Raw genomic sequence first — 17,355 nt, 5'->3', positions numbered from 1 at the left:
TAAATGGTTGAGCAGCGCATGCCATCCCCTTGGTTAATTTAGTTTGTCATTCACAGTCCTCTAAAAAAAAAAAAAATAGCAGTAGTGTTGATCTGTTCATTACACGATTAGAGGCAAAGTGAAAATGACCCGCCAAAGAACAATGCAGTTACAGCTGTGGCCCGGCTCAATGAGGAGTGTTTATTTCTAAAGTATCTCATGACAACAGAGAGTAATAGCCCCCTTGGGGCTGGAGAGTTTAACTATAGGTCAACAAGGGAAAGACAAATCTGATCATCTTCTAATTACGGACAGAATATCAAAGTCATCCTTCCCACTAATACACCACTCCAATGTGGCATCTGATAATTAAACAATACACTTGGTCGGAGCTTACCATTCATCTCTATTTAGGAGATGTGGCCCCAGGCACGGGGAATATTAGAACGGCTCGGGACATATGCATGCAATTACTTTTGTTCTGCTTTAATTAAGGCTGGCTTATATGTGTCTTTTATGCAAACGAATGAAAATTAGATTAAGTGAATGTAAAAAGATCCATCAGCAGAGAGCAATGTACGGACAATTAAAGCCAATGTGTTACTGAAATCACAATGTCAAACATGCTAAATCTCTGTGTCAACAGGGCTCCTGGAAAAGATACGGCGATACGTGGCTGCCTGCCAGGCAGTCACCGGGAGATTGCGGCCTCACTCCGCATTGTTTAGATACATGTCTATGTAGCCGCTCACTCTAGTTCCATTCTCCTGGAAAATAGAAAGGGGACCATACAAAGGAGTGTCAGATTCCTTATCACCAGAATGGCCGGATAAGTAGGCAGTGAGTCTGGGAAATCAGGATGAAAGCCACTTTTGGGAACTCTTCAGGCCCTATTACAATTAACGTTTAAAAATTCGCTAAAACGATCGAAATAAATGATTATCTGTCCGTGTAATAACGCCCAACGATGAAACGACGAATGAGAAATAGTTCATTTTGCTCTTTCAATATGTTGAAAAATTATCGTTGGTAGTTCGCCAATTGTTTGCATATTTGTTTGAGTATTAAGTCGTTCGCCAATAAAACATGTTGTGTGGGCTGTCCTGAGGAACGATTAGCGACCATATAACAACGTAAAAACGATCGTTCATAACAGTAATCAATGAATGTAATAACCTTAGAATCGTTAGCTAAAAAATCACTAGTTATCGCTGGCGAACGATCGTTATAGCGAATCTCTGAACGATTATCGCTACGTGTAATACGGCCTTTAGGGTCCTATTACAAAGGATTTCGTCGGAATTTAAACAATAATCGTTTTGTGTAAATGCAGGCAATGATCAAACGACTAACGAGAAACCGTTCATTGTGAATAGAAGCACCGATTTTGGAGAAAAAGCAGAAATGTTTTTCTAATCCTGGATAACCCCTTTAAACTGGTCCTAAACATTAGACTTGCATCAGGAAAAGGATTGCCCATGTTGAATTTTAAAGCGACTATACCATCAGTACATTTCCTTTAAGCTTTGCCCATGGATAGAACGGCGCCGACCTGGGGAAGCCAGTGCTGCAGTTCTTTTCTTGAACTGCGGCTGGTTCCCGTGTACGGTGCCGTTCTATTTCCAGGCACCGGCTGGTGTTAAAGCACTGGAAGCAGGCCGGCCCGCCCCCAGTGAGAGAAAACCCCTGCCCTTCTATGACGCAGGTCTACTGATTGTAATGGAGCCATGTCATAGAGGGGTGGGGGCGGGCCGGCGCTGTTCTGTCTATGGGCAAAACTTAAAGCGAATGTACTCATGGTACATTCGCTTTAAATGCCCGATCTTTTAAGAGACAATACGCCATCAGAGGTGTCTGGCAGCGGCTTTCTCACATCTTCCCATACCAAAAATGATCTAAATAATGTCCCTAAAACAAGATGCATCAAATTTTCCTTCCCTTGGTTGAATGAAGTGGCAGTCAGTAATGGGTGCTGTCAATCCGGCCCATAAAGATCAATGCGTTGGCAGCACCCTGTCACATCCTCTCCTCCATTCAACCAGGAAAAACAATCTCCTGTTCTCATGACTATGAAGGGGCAGCCGAGCTCTTGTAACCGCTGGTGGTGCCAGCGACTGGACTCCGATTAGACACTTATTCAGTCTTTAAGGCCTGCTGGGATATAGACAATGATCTATACTTCTATATACTCCCCAAGTTAAATATTTTTGCATATACATTCATTTAACAAACTTGCCTCCTTCTCCTGATATGTTGCATTTGCTTCCCATTGCTGATGGCTCCTTGTCTAGGTTACAGACCACCAGTTTGCTCTAAAAACAGTGGTCTGGCTGGTGTATATATAGCTATAATGTCGGCGTGTAGTGAGAATATGTATACAGTACAGTATAATATACAGAACTATATTTACTATATCTACATATACACCAGCCAGACCACTGTTTTTAGTACAGAGTGGTGGTCTGTAACCAACACAACAAGCTGTAAACAATGGGAGGGAAACAGCAGCATATCAGAAGGACATAAGTTTGTTTAATGATTGTATATGCAAAAATATTTTACTTGAGGATTTCTACAAGTATAACTATGTTATCTGAAATGAGAATACCCCTTTAGTCTGTTACCACTATGTACTGATAAGTGCAAATAACAGCTGCGTAGTGGTAACATAGTCTTAAAGGGAACCTGTCACCAGGACAATGCTATTTAATTTATCACCATCGTGTTATAGAGCATGAAGAACTGAGCAGATTGATATACATGTTTGTGGAAAAAGATTCAGTATAACTTGTAACATATTGATTGAAATTCCCGCTCATTCTGTGTTAAAAAGAGTCCAGTGGGCGGTGTCACTCAATGGACTGGACTCTTTAGCATAAAAACATCAGAAAATAAGAAGTTGTAATGCATAATTTCCCATAAAGATATATATCAATCCGCTCAGCTCTTTCTCCTCTATAACAAGATGCCAGTAGCTTAGGTAGCATTTTCTTGGTGATGGGTTCCCTTTAAGCTAGTACCTTGTATTTGCCTACAAGGATTTGTAGACAGTAATGGCAAAGTACTAGCGAAATTCACTAGTGCTAAAGAAAAAGTCTAATTCTAAAAATATAAGTAACTTATGATGTAATTTCCAGACTACAATCTTCATTTTGAATTTATAAACTTTATCCATTTCCCCGGAACTTTGGGGTAAAACAACAAATTTGCCATGAAGACAATGGGCGACATGTCCAAAACGACAACTCCTGCCAGTCTGGATACAAAAATTTGTCCTGACAAAGCCGCACGTGTGGGGAATGCCATCCCTAGGGTATCTCTGATAAAACGGCTTTGTGCAACTTCTATTTACTTAATAGAAGAGCCTATTCAGAGCAGGCTATTCAGCTTTAAACAAACATCCATGCATTGTGCTGCAAACTCAGTAATTACAGCCCATTATGGCATACAGAGAAGCGGCACAGACACAGGACGCCCGCTGTCCTTACTGCCGGGAAAAAAAGGAAAACATGAAACCAATTGTGACAAGGGGCCCAAATGTTAGCCTCTTGTAATAGCAATAGGTGAAAATGTAATTATCGGAGAAAAGATCTGTCCTGGCCCACAGATGAGTACATTGCACTAATAAGGCGATCATCATTTAAGGGGGGACGCTTCCACATCGCCTATAATTATGACCTCTCCTGCCCACAGAAATCGTACACCTTTATCTGCACGAATAACACATTAAAAGGATTCTGTATGGACAATGGAGAAGAAAACCTTTACATAATGGGCCCTAAACAGGGCGGAAAAAAAAATGAAGTCAAATGGATTATTTTCTTTGTTCATTAATACGACCTTAATATGGATCACATGTGCTGCCATCTAAACATACAGACTGCCGCGGCATTGCTAATCTCTGAGATCGGGGGAAGAAAAGCATCAAATATGATATGGAATATTTGTGTACTGCGGAACAATGGAAGGGGGATATTACTGGATCATGTACCTCCTATTGTACAGCAGGAAGCCTTGTTTACATATATAGGGGGATATTTACCAAACGTACAGCTGCGGTGTACCCCAGGAAGAAGGCGCAGATTCACCTTTTCTGCCGTATCCCCCGGGTGGGCAGGTGGGGCTTGGGGCTCTACACCTGCTGGATTTAGTACGCAGGGCCAGGTGCACGGCCAGCCGGATTTAGTGAATTTGGAAGGAGGGCAGAGCCTAATTTAACTCCCCCTAATAATGTTTTCAAGTGGAATCCCAAAACCGCTCTGCAGTTCATATTGTGAACTCCACCATGTTTTTTCCCCGTTTTTTCCTCAGATTCAAAACTCCTTATTGCAGGCCTATCCTGCATCCAAAAACAAATCTGTAGCATACACAGTACATGTATTCCTCAGTATACGGTCCGCAATCCCCAGCATATGTGCTGCAAGTCCGCAGCAGAAATTTGAGCATATGACTTGGATTCCTGAAATGGATTTTTCCAAGGGTGAAAAGCTGTCATGAGATGGTACCCCTTGGAAGAAATTACTAAATAATAACCATATAAAAGCACAAAGCTGCAGGCTGACTACACTTATACAGGGCATACTGAAGCCCACAGGGGTTAACTCTGATATTTTAGTGGAGAAAGAGACCGGATGGTCCAGTGGAAAAACAAAAAGTTTTTGACAGATTCAGCTTTATGCATTTCGTGTTTTTGAAAGATTCAGCTTTAAATAGAGACTTGATGTCAGAGATAGAGATGGTCACTGGTATATTGTAGTTCGAGGTGACATTATGGGAATATATGAATTACTGGGTGTCATCAGCATAGAGATGGTACTGGAAGCCAAATGTGCTGATATGGTTTGTTCAATAGGAGCTGTAAGGAGACATAAGGTCTGATAATCTACGCAAGCGAGTGCCAATCTGCCAGATACTGAGCCTATTTCATCGCTCGACGATCGTGCAGCAAGGTGTGTGTGTGTGTGTGTATATATATATATATATATATATATATATATATATATACATACACACATATATACAACGATGTCCGTACATCCCTTGCTAAATGATAACCGAGCCGTGTTAATGAGCCCCAATCTAGCAGATCGACGCTCATTTACATTTTTGATCAGGCCGTCATCGGCTCTTCTGATAGGACCTTTCCAGATGAGCGTAACTAGAGATCAGCAAACCTCTTTAATCCAGGGTAACATATCATATAGATCCTTGCAAAACAAAATCCTTTTTGGCAGAGCATGCTGGTATATGTAGTCAACATGTTTTACAAGACCAAATACACATAATGTGAAAGTTAGAGATCCCATGCGTACACACAAAATATAGGGAAGCCGAAAAAGTACAAGGTCCACATCCATTGTACTTGGCACAACTAGTAACTTTTGTAATTTTTTTATAAAGATGCTTTTAAAATCCAGGAAATGAGGCTGTAGTCTAAACAAGTCTAAATCCCATGGATGAATTGAGACCCATATGGAGGATTCAATTTATTTGCTGATCCAAGAAATGAAATGATTTGTGTATGACGTCCTGCTGACAAACCTTCAACTGGTGCCATGATTGCTAATAGAATTGCTGTTTTTACCATTAGGAGACCTGGCTTGAAGCCCTCCTCTATTTTTTGGTGTGAAAAATCCTAAATTATGGATATAAAAGTTTATTTTGGCACTCAATATTTTTGCTGGCATCCCAGCGAGGGGTGAAAATACTGGATAAAGAACAGGACTGAAACTAGTTATACTTTTGTTTGAAACAGTTCCTAGTCTAGAACTAGGAATCATTAGGACACGACTACTGAATAAGGAGCAAAATGTGCAACAAAATAAGGGGGGAAAAAAACCTGAAAAATACAATAATAAGTAGTATAATAAAAAAAAAAAAAAAAATAGTAATTCACATATGCTCGCTTCAAACAGCAACTGGTCACATGATCACGCCTTGATTAAGACGCCTAAGCCATAAGATCAATAGCAGTGACGCGTGAAGTAACAGCGATTATCTGGTGACAATGGTGCCTGTCGGGGGTTGGGTATATCAGACTATCAGTTTTTTAAGTTGATGCGTTGGAAGCAGGAAAAAAAGTAAGAGGAAGTAGATCTGAGCGACTCTGACAAGGGCACAAATATACAGACTAGACAAATGGGTCAGGGAACCCCCAAAACAATAGGTTTTACGGAGTGTTCTTGGTCAGTGAACAAATTACTGGCTGGGGAGGACCCGATCGTCATGGTCCATGTGGGAACCAAGGACGGAATACAAGGTTGGTGGAGGTCTTTTAAGAATAACTGTAGGGAGTTAGGGGCCAGGCTTAAAGTGACACTGTCCCCCCGTTTTTGTATTCTGACTTCTCTACACAGGTGTAAAAGGTAAATTTTAGCAGTTTTCATACCTTATTTTTAGAGATGAGCGAACCTGGAGCATGCTCGAGTCGATCCGAACCCGAACTTTCGGCATTTGATTAGCGGTGGCTGCTGAAGTTGGATAAAGCCCTAAGGCTAGGTGGAAATCATGGATATAGTCATTGGCTGTATCCATGTTTTCCAGACAACCTTAGAGCTTTATCCAACTTCAGCAGCCCCAGCTAATCAAATACCGAACGTTCGGGTTCGGATCGACTCGAACCCGGTTCGCTCATCTCTACTTATTTTATATAATACGTCATGCTGCTTGTTCAAGTAAAAAGTGATCTTTTATCAAATGCAGATTGTGTTAAGCGGGCCAGACTTCAGCTGTGCCCTAATCTTTCACTGCCTTTCTGTCCCTCCTCCTTCAAATATATAAATGCCAAAAAACCAAGGTCAGAACATGTGGAGCCTCTAAATAACAGTGATGGGGAGTTAAAGGGGTATTCCGCTCAGAATGATGTTTTAATATGATGCACAGAACATAACACTGGCTGCGGCGTTGTCCCGTCTAATGTTAAAAAAGTGCGGCCTTAATGCTTATTGCATGGTGCAACTGTGTGACTTTAAAGGGGTATCTAGGTCTTGGAAAGTTATTGTATTTCTACGATTTGTTTTACTTTCCTGCTTAGTGGGGGTCCAACCTCTACAACCATCTAGACAATAAGAGACAGACGTTTCTACAGCATTTCCCAGCCCAGAGGGCCACACATTGTACCCGTAACTGCATCACAGCCCCGTGAACCTTCACCGATCAGGGAAAATCAAGTCTAGAAATGATTTATTGAGGTCCCTGGAATAGCCCAATTTTTTGCATGTGCTTTCCATGGTTTCTGGTTCTTTTCAATGAAAGCAGCAGGAAAATATATGATCTGGCCACAAGATGGACACAGATATGCCGCATTATTTCCAATGTATCTAGCCAAGGTCAAAAATAAGGTATCAAAAAGGGATGGACAATTGTAGATTAGGCCCTGTGTATGTATATTGTACTTCCCACCAGTAATTACCCTCGGTGACAGGTTGTAGTTTAGTGGAACGCTCTGAATCTGGGGAATGGAGGGGTTCTGGTTCCTTCAGACATTCCAGCTGCAAAAAGGGATCGTAGTCTTCAGATGCCAGATCCGAAAGGCTCAGGGGAAAGTACCGGGGGTTGCTGAAATGCTGCGAGCCATAAATACAGTTATGTAAAACCTGCAAGAAGATTAAAGAAAACAATTAGGAGATCATCCGAGCAGAAATGTCTGCAGTCAGGTAACGGAGCGAACACACAGTCATTAACTATGTAAAAATCAATATGCATCCAAGTCTAATGAATTACACCGAGGACCAAAGGAGCTTTCCTGATAAACATCCATTAAGTAGTCACCCATAACGTGGCTGTAACTGTGTCAGTGCACTTCTTATACACATCCATAACGTGTCTGTAACTGATGTCAGTGCACTTCTTATACACATCCATAACGTGTCTGTAACTGATGTCAGTGCACTTCTTATACACATCCATAACGTGTCTGTAACTGTGTCAGTGCACTTCTTATACACATCCATAACGTGTCTGTAACTGATGTCAGTGCACTTCTTATACACATCCATAACATGGCTGTAACTGATGTCAGTGCACTTCTTATACACATCCATAACGTGTCTGTAACTGATGTCAGTGCACTTCTTATACACATCCATAACGTGTCTGTAACTGATGTCAGTGCACTTCTTATACACATCCATAACGTGTCTGTAACTGATGTCAGTGCACTTCTTATACACATCCATAACGTGTCTGTAACTGATGTCAGTGCACTTCTTATACACATCCATAACGTGTCTGTAACTGATGTCAGTGCACTTCTTATACACATCCATAACGTGTCTGTAACTGATGTCAGTGCACTTCTTATACACATCCATAACGTGTCTGTAACTGATGTCAGTGCACTTCTTATACACATCCATAACGTGTCTGTAACTGATGTCAGTGCACTTCTTATACACATCCATAACGTGTCTGTAACTGATGTCAGTGCACTTCTTATACACATCCATAAAGTGTCTGTAACTGATGTCAGTGCACTTCCTATACACATCCATAAAGTGTCTGTAACTGATGTCAGTGCACTTCTTACACTCATCCATAACGTGTCTGTAACTGATGTCAGTGCACTTCTTACACTCATCCATAACGTGTCTGTAACTAATGTCTGTGCACTTCTTCTACACATCCATAACATGTCTGTAACTGTGTCAGTGCACTTCTTATACACATCCATAACATGGCTGTAACTGTGTCAGTGCACTCCTTATACAGATCCATAACGTGTCTGTAACTGATGTCAGTGCACTTCTTCTACACATCCATAACGTGTCTGTAGCTGTGTCAGTGCACTTCTTATACAGATCCATAACATGGCTGTAACTGATGTCAGTGCACTCCTTATACACATCCATAACGTGTCTGTAACTGTGTCAGTGCACTTCTTATACACATCCATAACGTGTCTGTAACTGATGTCAGTGCACTTCTTATACACATCCATAACGTGTCTGTAACTGATGTCAGTGCACTTCTTATACACATCCATAACGTGTCTGTAACTGATGTCAGTGCACTTCTTATACACATCCATAAAGTGTCGGTAACTGTGTCAGTGCACTTCTTATACACATCCATAAAGTGTCTGTAACTGATGTCTGTGCACTTCCTATACAGATCCATAAAGTGTCTGTAACTGATGTCAGTGCACTTCTTACACTCACCCATAACGTGTCTGTAACTGATGTCAGTGCACTTCTTACACTCATCCATAACGTGTCTGTAACTGATGTCAGTGCACTTCTTATACAGATCCATAACGTGTCTGTAACTGATGTCAGTGCACTCCTTATACACATCCATAACATGTCTGTAACTGTGTCAGTGCACTTCTTCTACACATCCATAACGTGTCTGTAGCTGTGTCAGTGCACTTCTTATACAGATCCATAACATGGCTGTAACTGATGTCAGTGCACTTCTTATACACATCCATAAAGTGTCGGTAACTGATGTCAGTGCACTCCTTATACACATCCATAACGTGTCTGTAACTGTGTCAGTGCACTTCTTATACAGATCCATAACGTGTCTGTAACTGATGTCAGTGCACTTCTTATACACATCCATAACATGGCTGTAACTGTGTCAGTGCACTCCTTATACAGATCCATAACGTGTCTGTAACTGTGTCAGTGCACTTCTTATACAGATCCATAACGTGTCTGTAACTGATGTCAGTGCACTTCTTATACAGATCCAAAACGTGTCTAACTGATGTCAGTGCACTTCTTATACACATCCATAACGTGTCTGTAACTGATGTCAGTGCACTTCTTATACACATCCAAAACGTGTCTGTAACTGATGTCAGTGCACTTCTTATACACATCCATAACGTGTCTGTAACTGATGTCAGTGCACTTCTTATACACATCCATAAAGTGTCTGTAACTGATGTCTGTGCACTTCTTACACTCATCCATAACGTGTCTGTAACTGATGTCTGTGCACTTCTTCTACACATCCATAACATGTCTGTAACTGTGTCAGTGCACTTCTTCTACACATCCATAACGTGTCTGTAGCTGTGTCAGTGCACTTCTTATACAGATCCATAACATGGCTGTAACTGATGTCAGTGCACTTCTTATACAGATCCATAACGTGTCTGTAACTGATGTCAGTGCACTTCTTATACACATCCATAACGTGTCTGTAACTGATGTCAGTGCACTCCTTATACACATCCATAACGTGTCTGTAACTGTGTCAGTGCACTTCTTATACAGATCCATAACGTGTCTGTAACTGTGTCAGTGCACTTCTTATACAGATCCATAACGTGTCTGTAACTGATGTCAGTGCACTTCCTATACACATCCATAAAGTGTCTGTAACTGATGTCAGTGCACTTCTTATACAGATCCATAACGTGTCTGTAACTGATGTCAGTGCACTTCTTATACAGATCCAAAACGTGTCTAACTGATGTCAGTGCACTTCTTATACACATCCATAACGTGTCTGTAACTGTGTCAGTGCACTTCTTATACACATCCATAACGTGTCTGTAACTGATGTCAGTGCACTTCCTATACACATCCATAAAGTGTCTGTAACTGATGTCAGTGCACTTCTTATACAGATCCATAACGTGTCTGTAACTGTGTCAGTGCACTTCTTATACAGATCCATAACGTGTCTGTAACTGATGTCAGTGCACTTCCTATACACATCCATAAAGTGTCTGTAACTGATGTCAGTGCACTTCTTATACAGATCCATAACGTGTCTGTAACTGATGTCAGTGCACTTCTTATACAGATCCAAAACGTGTCTAACTGATGTCAGTGCACTTCCTATACACATCCATAAAGTGTCTGTAACTGATGTCAGTGCACTTCTTATACAGATCCATAACGTGTCTGTAACTGATGTCAGTGCACTTCTTATACAGATCCATAACGTGTCTGTAACTGATGTCAGTGCACTTCTTATACAGATCCATAACGTGTCTGTAACTGATGTCAGTGCACTTCTTATACAGATCCATAACGTGTCTGTAACTGATGTCAGTGCACTTCTTATACACATCCATAACGTGTCTGTAACTGATGTCAGTGCACTTCTTATACACATCCATAACGTGTCTATAAACTGATGTCAGTGCACTTCTTATACAGATCCATAAAGTGTCTGTAACTGATGTCTGTGCACTTCTTACACTAATCCATAACGTGTCTGTAACTGATGTCTGTGCACTTCTTCTACACATCCATAACATGTCTGTAACTGTGTCAGTGCACTTCTTCTACACATCCATAACGTGTCTGTAGCTGTGTCAGTGCACTTCTTATACAGATCCATAACATGGCTGTAACTGATGTCAGTGCACTTCTTATACACATCCATAAAGTGTCGGTAACTGATGTCAGTGCACTCCTTATACACATCCATAACGTGTCTGTAACTGTGTCAGTGCACTTCTTATACAGATCCATAACGTGTCTGTAACTGTGTCAGTGCACTTCTTATACACATCCATAACGTGTCTGTAACTGATGTCAGTGCACTTCTTATACAGATCCATAACGTGTCTGTAACTGATGTCAGTGCACTTCTTATACACATCCAAAACGTGTCTGTAACTGATGTCAGTGCACTTCTTATACACATCCATAACGTGTCTGTAACTGATGTCAGTGCACTTCTTATACAGATCCATAACGTGTCTGTAACTGATGTCAGTGCACTTCTTATACACATCCATAACGTGTCTGTAACTGTGTCAGTGCACTTCTTATACAGATCCATAACGTGTCTGTAACTGATGTCAGTGCACTTCTTATACACATCCATAACGTGTCTGTAACTGATGTCAGTGCACTTCTTATACACATCCATAACGTGTCTGTAACTGATGTCAGTGCACTTCTTATACACATCCATAACGTGTCTGTAACTGATGTCAGTGCACTTCTTATACACATCCATAACGTGTCTGTAACTGATGTCAGTGCACTTCTTATACAGATCCATAACGTGTCTGTAACTGATGTCAGTGCACTTCTTATACACATCCATAACGTGTCTGTAACTGATGTCAGTGCACTTCTTATACACATCCATAACGTGTCTGTAACTGATGTCAGTGCACTTCTTATACACATCCATAACGTGTCTGTAACTGATGTCAGTGCACTTCTTATAAAGATCCATAACGTGTCTGTAACTGATGTCAGTGCACTTCTTATACACATCCATAACGTGTCTGTAACTGATGTCAGTGCACTTCTTATACACATCCATAACGTGTCTGTAACTGATGTCAGTGCACTTCTTATACACATCCATAACGTGTCTGTAACTGATGTCAGTGCACTTCTTATACACATCCATAACGTGTCTGTAACTGATGTCAGTGCACTTCTTATACACATCCATAACATGTCTATAAACTGATGTCAGTGCACTTCTTCTACACATCCATAACGTGTCTGTAACTGATGTCAGTGCACTTCTTATACACATCCATAAAGTGTCTGTAACTGTGTCAGTGCACTTCTTATACACATCCATAACGTGTCTGTAACTGATGTCAGTGCACTTCCTATACACATTCATAAAGTGTCTGTAACTGATGTCAGTGCACTTCTTACACTCATCCATAACGTGTCTGTAACTGATGTCAGTGCACTTCTCATACACATCCATAACATGGCTGTAACTGATGTCAGTGCACTTCTTAAACACATCCATAACGTGTCTGTAACTGATGTCAGTGCACTTCTCATACACATCCATAACATGGCTGTAACTGATGTCAGTGCACTTCTTAAACACATCCATAACGTGTCTGTAACTGATGTCAGTGCACTTCTTATACAGATCCATAACGTGTCTGTAACTGATGTCAGTGCACTTCTTATACACATCCATAACGTGTCTGTAACTGATGTCAGTGCACTTCTTATACACATCCATAACATGGCTGTAACTGTGTCAGTGCACTTCTTATACACATCCATAACGTGTCTGTAACTGATGTCAGTGCACTTCTTATACAGATCCATAACATGGCTGTAACTGATGTCAGTGCACTTCTTATACAGATCCATAACGTGTCTGTAACTGATGTCAGTGCACTTCTTATACAGATCCATAACGTGTCTGTAACTGATGTCAGTGCACTTCTTATACAGATCCATAACATGTCTGTAACTGATGTCAGTGCACTTCTTATACACATCCATAACGTGTCTATAAACTGATGTCAGTGCACTTCTTATACACATCCATAACATGTCTGTAACTGATGTCAGTGCACTTCTTCTACACATCCATAACGTGTCTGTAACTGTGTCAGTGCACTTCTTATACACATCCATAACGTGTCGGTAACTGATGCTGTATATTCGCTCATCTCTACTTCTAATACCACGGGACAGGGGTGGCGCTGTGTTTAAAAGAAAGAGACTGTGTTCTTTTTTTAATCCTAAATAACCCCTTTAAGCATTATTATTGTTGGCCACATATCCCATTAACATAGGTGAATAGGCAGCTGATAATATTGGTTTTATTGGCCAAACAACAGATGCAAACTGAACTCTGAAAGACTAAAGAAATGGTCCTTTTAAAGCGTAGTCCATTTTATAATGTCGTAAAGAGAGAGGTCTGTGGCGTAGGCGGGTTTTTTGGGGGCCTTAAAGTCAACAGGCTGCAACATACGATTTCCCATGCTAGTTATTTAAGATTGTGAAGCTGCAGAAAACACTGTGGGCCATTTAACATCCAATTTTTGCAGATTTTATGTTCCAAAACCTTAGTAGCCAACTATCACATATTGTGCAGCCAAACAAATTATCCTGGGGGATACAAGCTGTCGCTTCCCCATCACACACATATATGCAGCAGCTGGATTTCATACATTTCCAGCTTTTCTATGTCTCGCATACAACTGACAGTGTTAAACCACAGTGCCCGATAGGTTCCCTACCACTGATATAACCTTGGCTCTCCAGCTGTGGCAAAACTACAACTCCCAGCATGCCTTGACAGTCAAAGCTAAAGCTTTGTCATAATGTGTCCTGACGGAGAGAGATGAGGTTAGCTGCTGCAAGACTCCTCTCTCTCCTTGTGGCTTATCTCTCCAAGAACTAAAAGGATCGGGTATTTGAAACGTAACAAGCTCAAACATGTCAGAAGGCCACCAAAACAAAGCATTTAAAGGGAACAAAATCACTCAAAAAAATACTATACAGCTAAGGAAATATGCCACTGCATGACCCAGCACACTGAAACATATCCCTGCCCAGTATAAAGAGCAAACATTTATAAAGTCCTGCGCTGTATATAAATGATCTCCAACTAGTCACTTGGGCGTCTTCCTTTCAGCAAAAATTCCCAGCCATAGGGTGTGACAGAGTTGTAATCACGCCCATCAGACGGCAATTTAAATCCATGACATCACAGAGAGGCGGCTTTCGCGTCACTGAGAGGTAGGGGGCGCTACGACTTCTTCCTTAGGCGGGACATGCGCATGTGCACTGCTTCTCCATTAAACGAAGCCCTGCCTTTCTGTGACCTCATGGAGATTACAGCAATTTAACCCTTTGAGGACCAGACCAATTTTCAATTTTGCGCTTTTGTTTTTTTACCTCCTCGTGTTTAAAAGGCCGTGTTTTTTTTTACCTACAGACCCACATGAGCCCTTATTTTTTGTGACACCAATTGTACTTTGCAATGACAGACTTAATTTGTGCATAAAATAAGCTGCAAAACCAGAAAAAATGATTTACGTAGTAAAATAGAAAAAAAAAAAAGGAAATAATAATAATCACTTTTTTTATTTTGAGGGGTTTCAAGGTTTACGCTGTTCTCCTGTGGTTACACAAGTCAAGAACAATTACAATGATACCAATAGCAATTCCCATCCTTATAAAGCTTTTATATTTTGGTCTATGGGGAGTAAGGTGTCATTTTTTACACCATGATCTGTACTTTCTATCAGTACCTTGCTTTTTGATCACTTTTCATTACAATTTTTCTGGATTTGATGTGACAAAAAAAATCTGCAATTTTGCACTTTGGCATTTTTTCGCACTTAATCCGTTTACTGTGCGAGATCAGGGATGTGATAATTTATTAGTTTGGGCGATTATGCACATAGTGATAGCAAATATGTTTATTTATTTATTTTTATTTATAAAATGGGAAAAGGGGGGTGATTTAAACTTTCATTAGGGCAGGGGATTTTTTATTAATGAAAAAGCTTTATCCTTTTTTTTCTTTTTACTACACTGTAATTTGAAGTCCATGAGATCAGTGATCCATTTCTCTGGGCTGTTGGAGCCCAGAGCAATGGATTGCCGAGCCGCTTAGCCCCTCCTCTGAACTCCCCTACCCAAGCCACGACATACGGGTACACCTTGGGTTGCCTAGGGGTTAGCAATAATTTGGGTGATTGGTTCCCTTTAAATGTTTTGGTGGCTTTCTGACATGTTCAAGTTTGATAGATTAAAATACCTAATCGAGATTACAGCTCTGACACGCCCGGTGACCACGAATAGTTGCCGAAGAGAGGACGCCTAGATGACTAGTCAGGGACTTAATAAGTTTGCTCTTTATAAAGGGCAGGAACGCGGGCTACAGGATTGTGTTACGGAAGTGTGCTGGGTGAAGTAGCACTACATTTTTTAGTGTTATAGCCATTTTTTGAGTGATTAGTTTCCTTTAACAGTTGGCTACTCCAATTGGCAGCTCTTTTCTAATGTATATTGGGGCAGTTTTTTTGCATGAACCCTTCACCAATTACTTACAAGAATATAGGCACCATGAACCATGACATAACGTTCAGATGTACATTACCTTATTGGCACAGTGCAATAAAGAGTTCTCCCTTCCTAGGTTGTCACTGCCAGTATGGCGCACTGGCTTCAGTAATACTGAGAGTGGCAGTGCCATCATCCACTCTAGAAGTGAGAGCAGCAGAGACACGATCAACTGGAAGACAATTATAAGTAAGAGAAGTGTTACAAATCTATACAGTTAATATACAATAAAGTGTCACTGTTGCAGAAATCCAGGCGGTTTTAAGAAACTTTGTAGTTGGGTTTATTAGGCAAATATGCCATTATCTGCATTCAAAAAGACTTTCCCCAGGCCCCCCCCCCCCCTCCTCTCTCTCATTCACTGCTTATTACCAGGAGATCTTGACTCTTTTACATCAGTCGAGCTTCGTGTAACATATGGAGAGGGGAGATTAGTCGCCAGCAGAGAGCAGAGTACAAAGGATTACACAGGGGACCTGTCTGAAAGCCAGTATTCAGAGGTCAGAGAGGTCAGTGCTGACTTCAGAGGAGATAGCCCGGTGATGAAGCTGTAAATTAACCCTTGTTGTCCTGTTTTGGTGTTTCATTTCCCTCTCTTCATAAGAGAACCATGAAGACAGGGGAGAGGGCTTTAAACTCCTTTTTATGATAAAAAAGCATTTTTCATCTAATTAAACCAATTACAAAGTTTCTTAAAATCGCCTCTACTAACTATAGATTTCTGCAAAAAAAGAAAATTTAAACGACTGACACGTTAAGCTTTTTTTTTACTCAGCCGGAGGGTAGGCGGGAAATGAGTACTGATCAGCGAGGTTGACTCTCATTTCACTGGCTCTTTTACAAAGGCAAAATATCAGGTGAATGAGCCTTCCTAGGAATGCTATACTAGCGTTAAAACTTTATCTGTATGGGCGATGAGGAATAGCAAGGCATCACAATGGACAACAGGAACAATTGAATCTCTTATGTCTTTGCTGATCAGGTAGTGAACTGATCTGCCACCTGCTGGTGAGGTTCTAAGAAGTGGAATTCTTACAAAGGCCTATATATGATGGTTTGTAACAATGGTCTAAATAACGGATCATATATCTACACAGCAGACCACACTTCTGAGTCCCTCTAAATAAACATATACGGGCAGGAGACAGCCCAAACCCAGCCACTAATGGACTATTTGGGCGACAAAAAACACCAATAAACCATAATATAAACTCTCATTTCTTTTCGACACAATGCCAACCTATGCCTACAACCCAAACTTTCTTCTTGTTATTTAGTAGTGCCGTATAGTTTGTGTGTGAATATTATACACAGGATTAAAGTAATGTACTGTACAGGGGCTGAATGTATATACTCACCCGCTTATCTTGTTCATAAGGAGATGTCTCGGCCGTTGGCAAGAGATGTGTCACAGTGGCTAGAAGGATCTGCCGCAACCAAAGAATACCATAAGTGAGCAATTCACCAGGATACATCACTGTAGCCATAGTGACATCTGAATCATCTGAATGCCAGATAACAGTATCTTATCTCTCTGTAGTAGGCAAATATATTAAGATGATAATACTTCCACTAGTTCTGATATTAGGTCTAATGATTCCCTAAAAAT

The 17,355-nt window shown here is 40.8% G+C and overlaps 1 protein-coding gene across 4 annotated transcripts in view; it reads right to left on the bottom strand.

Moving 5' to 3' along the window:
* The window catches only part of RALGAPA1 (Ral GTPase activating protein catalytic subunit alpha 1), a 150,240-nt gene that overhangs the window by 41,184 nt on the left and 91,701 nt on the right, over positions 1–17,355 (bottom strand). For all 4 annotated transcript variants that reach the window (XR_011359536.1, XM_069950343.1, XM_069950345.1 and 1 more), the window contains exons 30-32: positions 17,105–17,173; positions 15,784–15,918; positions 7,391–7,574 (exon numbers count right to left, since the gene is read on the bottom strand). Coding sequence is in view for 3 of the 4 variants with exons in the window: in XM_069950343.1 (XP_069806444.1) it covers positions 7,391–7,574; positions 15,784–15,918; positions 17,105–17,173 (388 nt within the window). In the remaining variant the exon portion in view is untranslated. The remainder of the gene's footprint in view (positions 1–7,390; positions 7,575–15,783; positions 15,919–17,104; positions 17,174–17,355) is intronic.

Source organism: Dendropsophus ebraccatus, chromosome 13 (assembly GCF_027789765.1).
Source record: "Dendropsophus ebraccatus isolate aDenEbr1 chromosome 13, aDenEbr1.pat, whole genome shotgun sequence".
NCBI classification, from domain to species: domain Eukaryota; kingdom Metazoa; phylum Chordata; class Amphibia; order Anura; family Hylidae; genus Dendropsophus; species Dendropsophus ebraccatus.
Note: the sequence above shows the minus strand (reverse complement) of the source record. Positions and strands in the feature narration are given on the sequence as shown.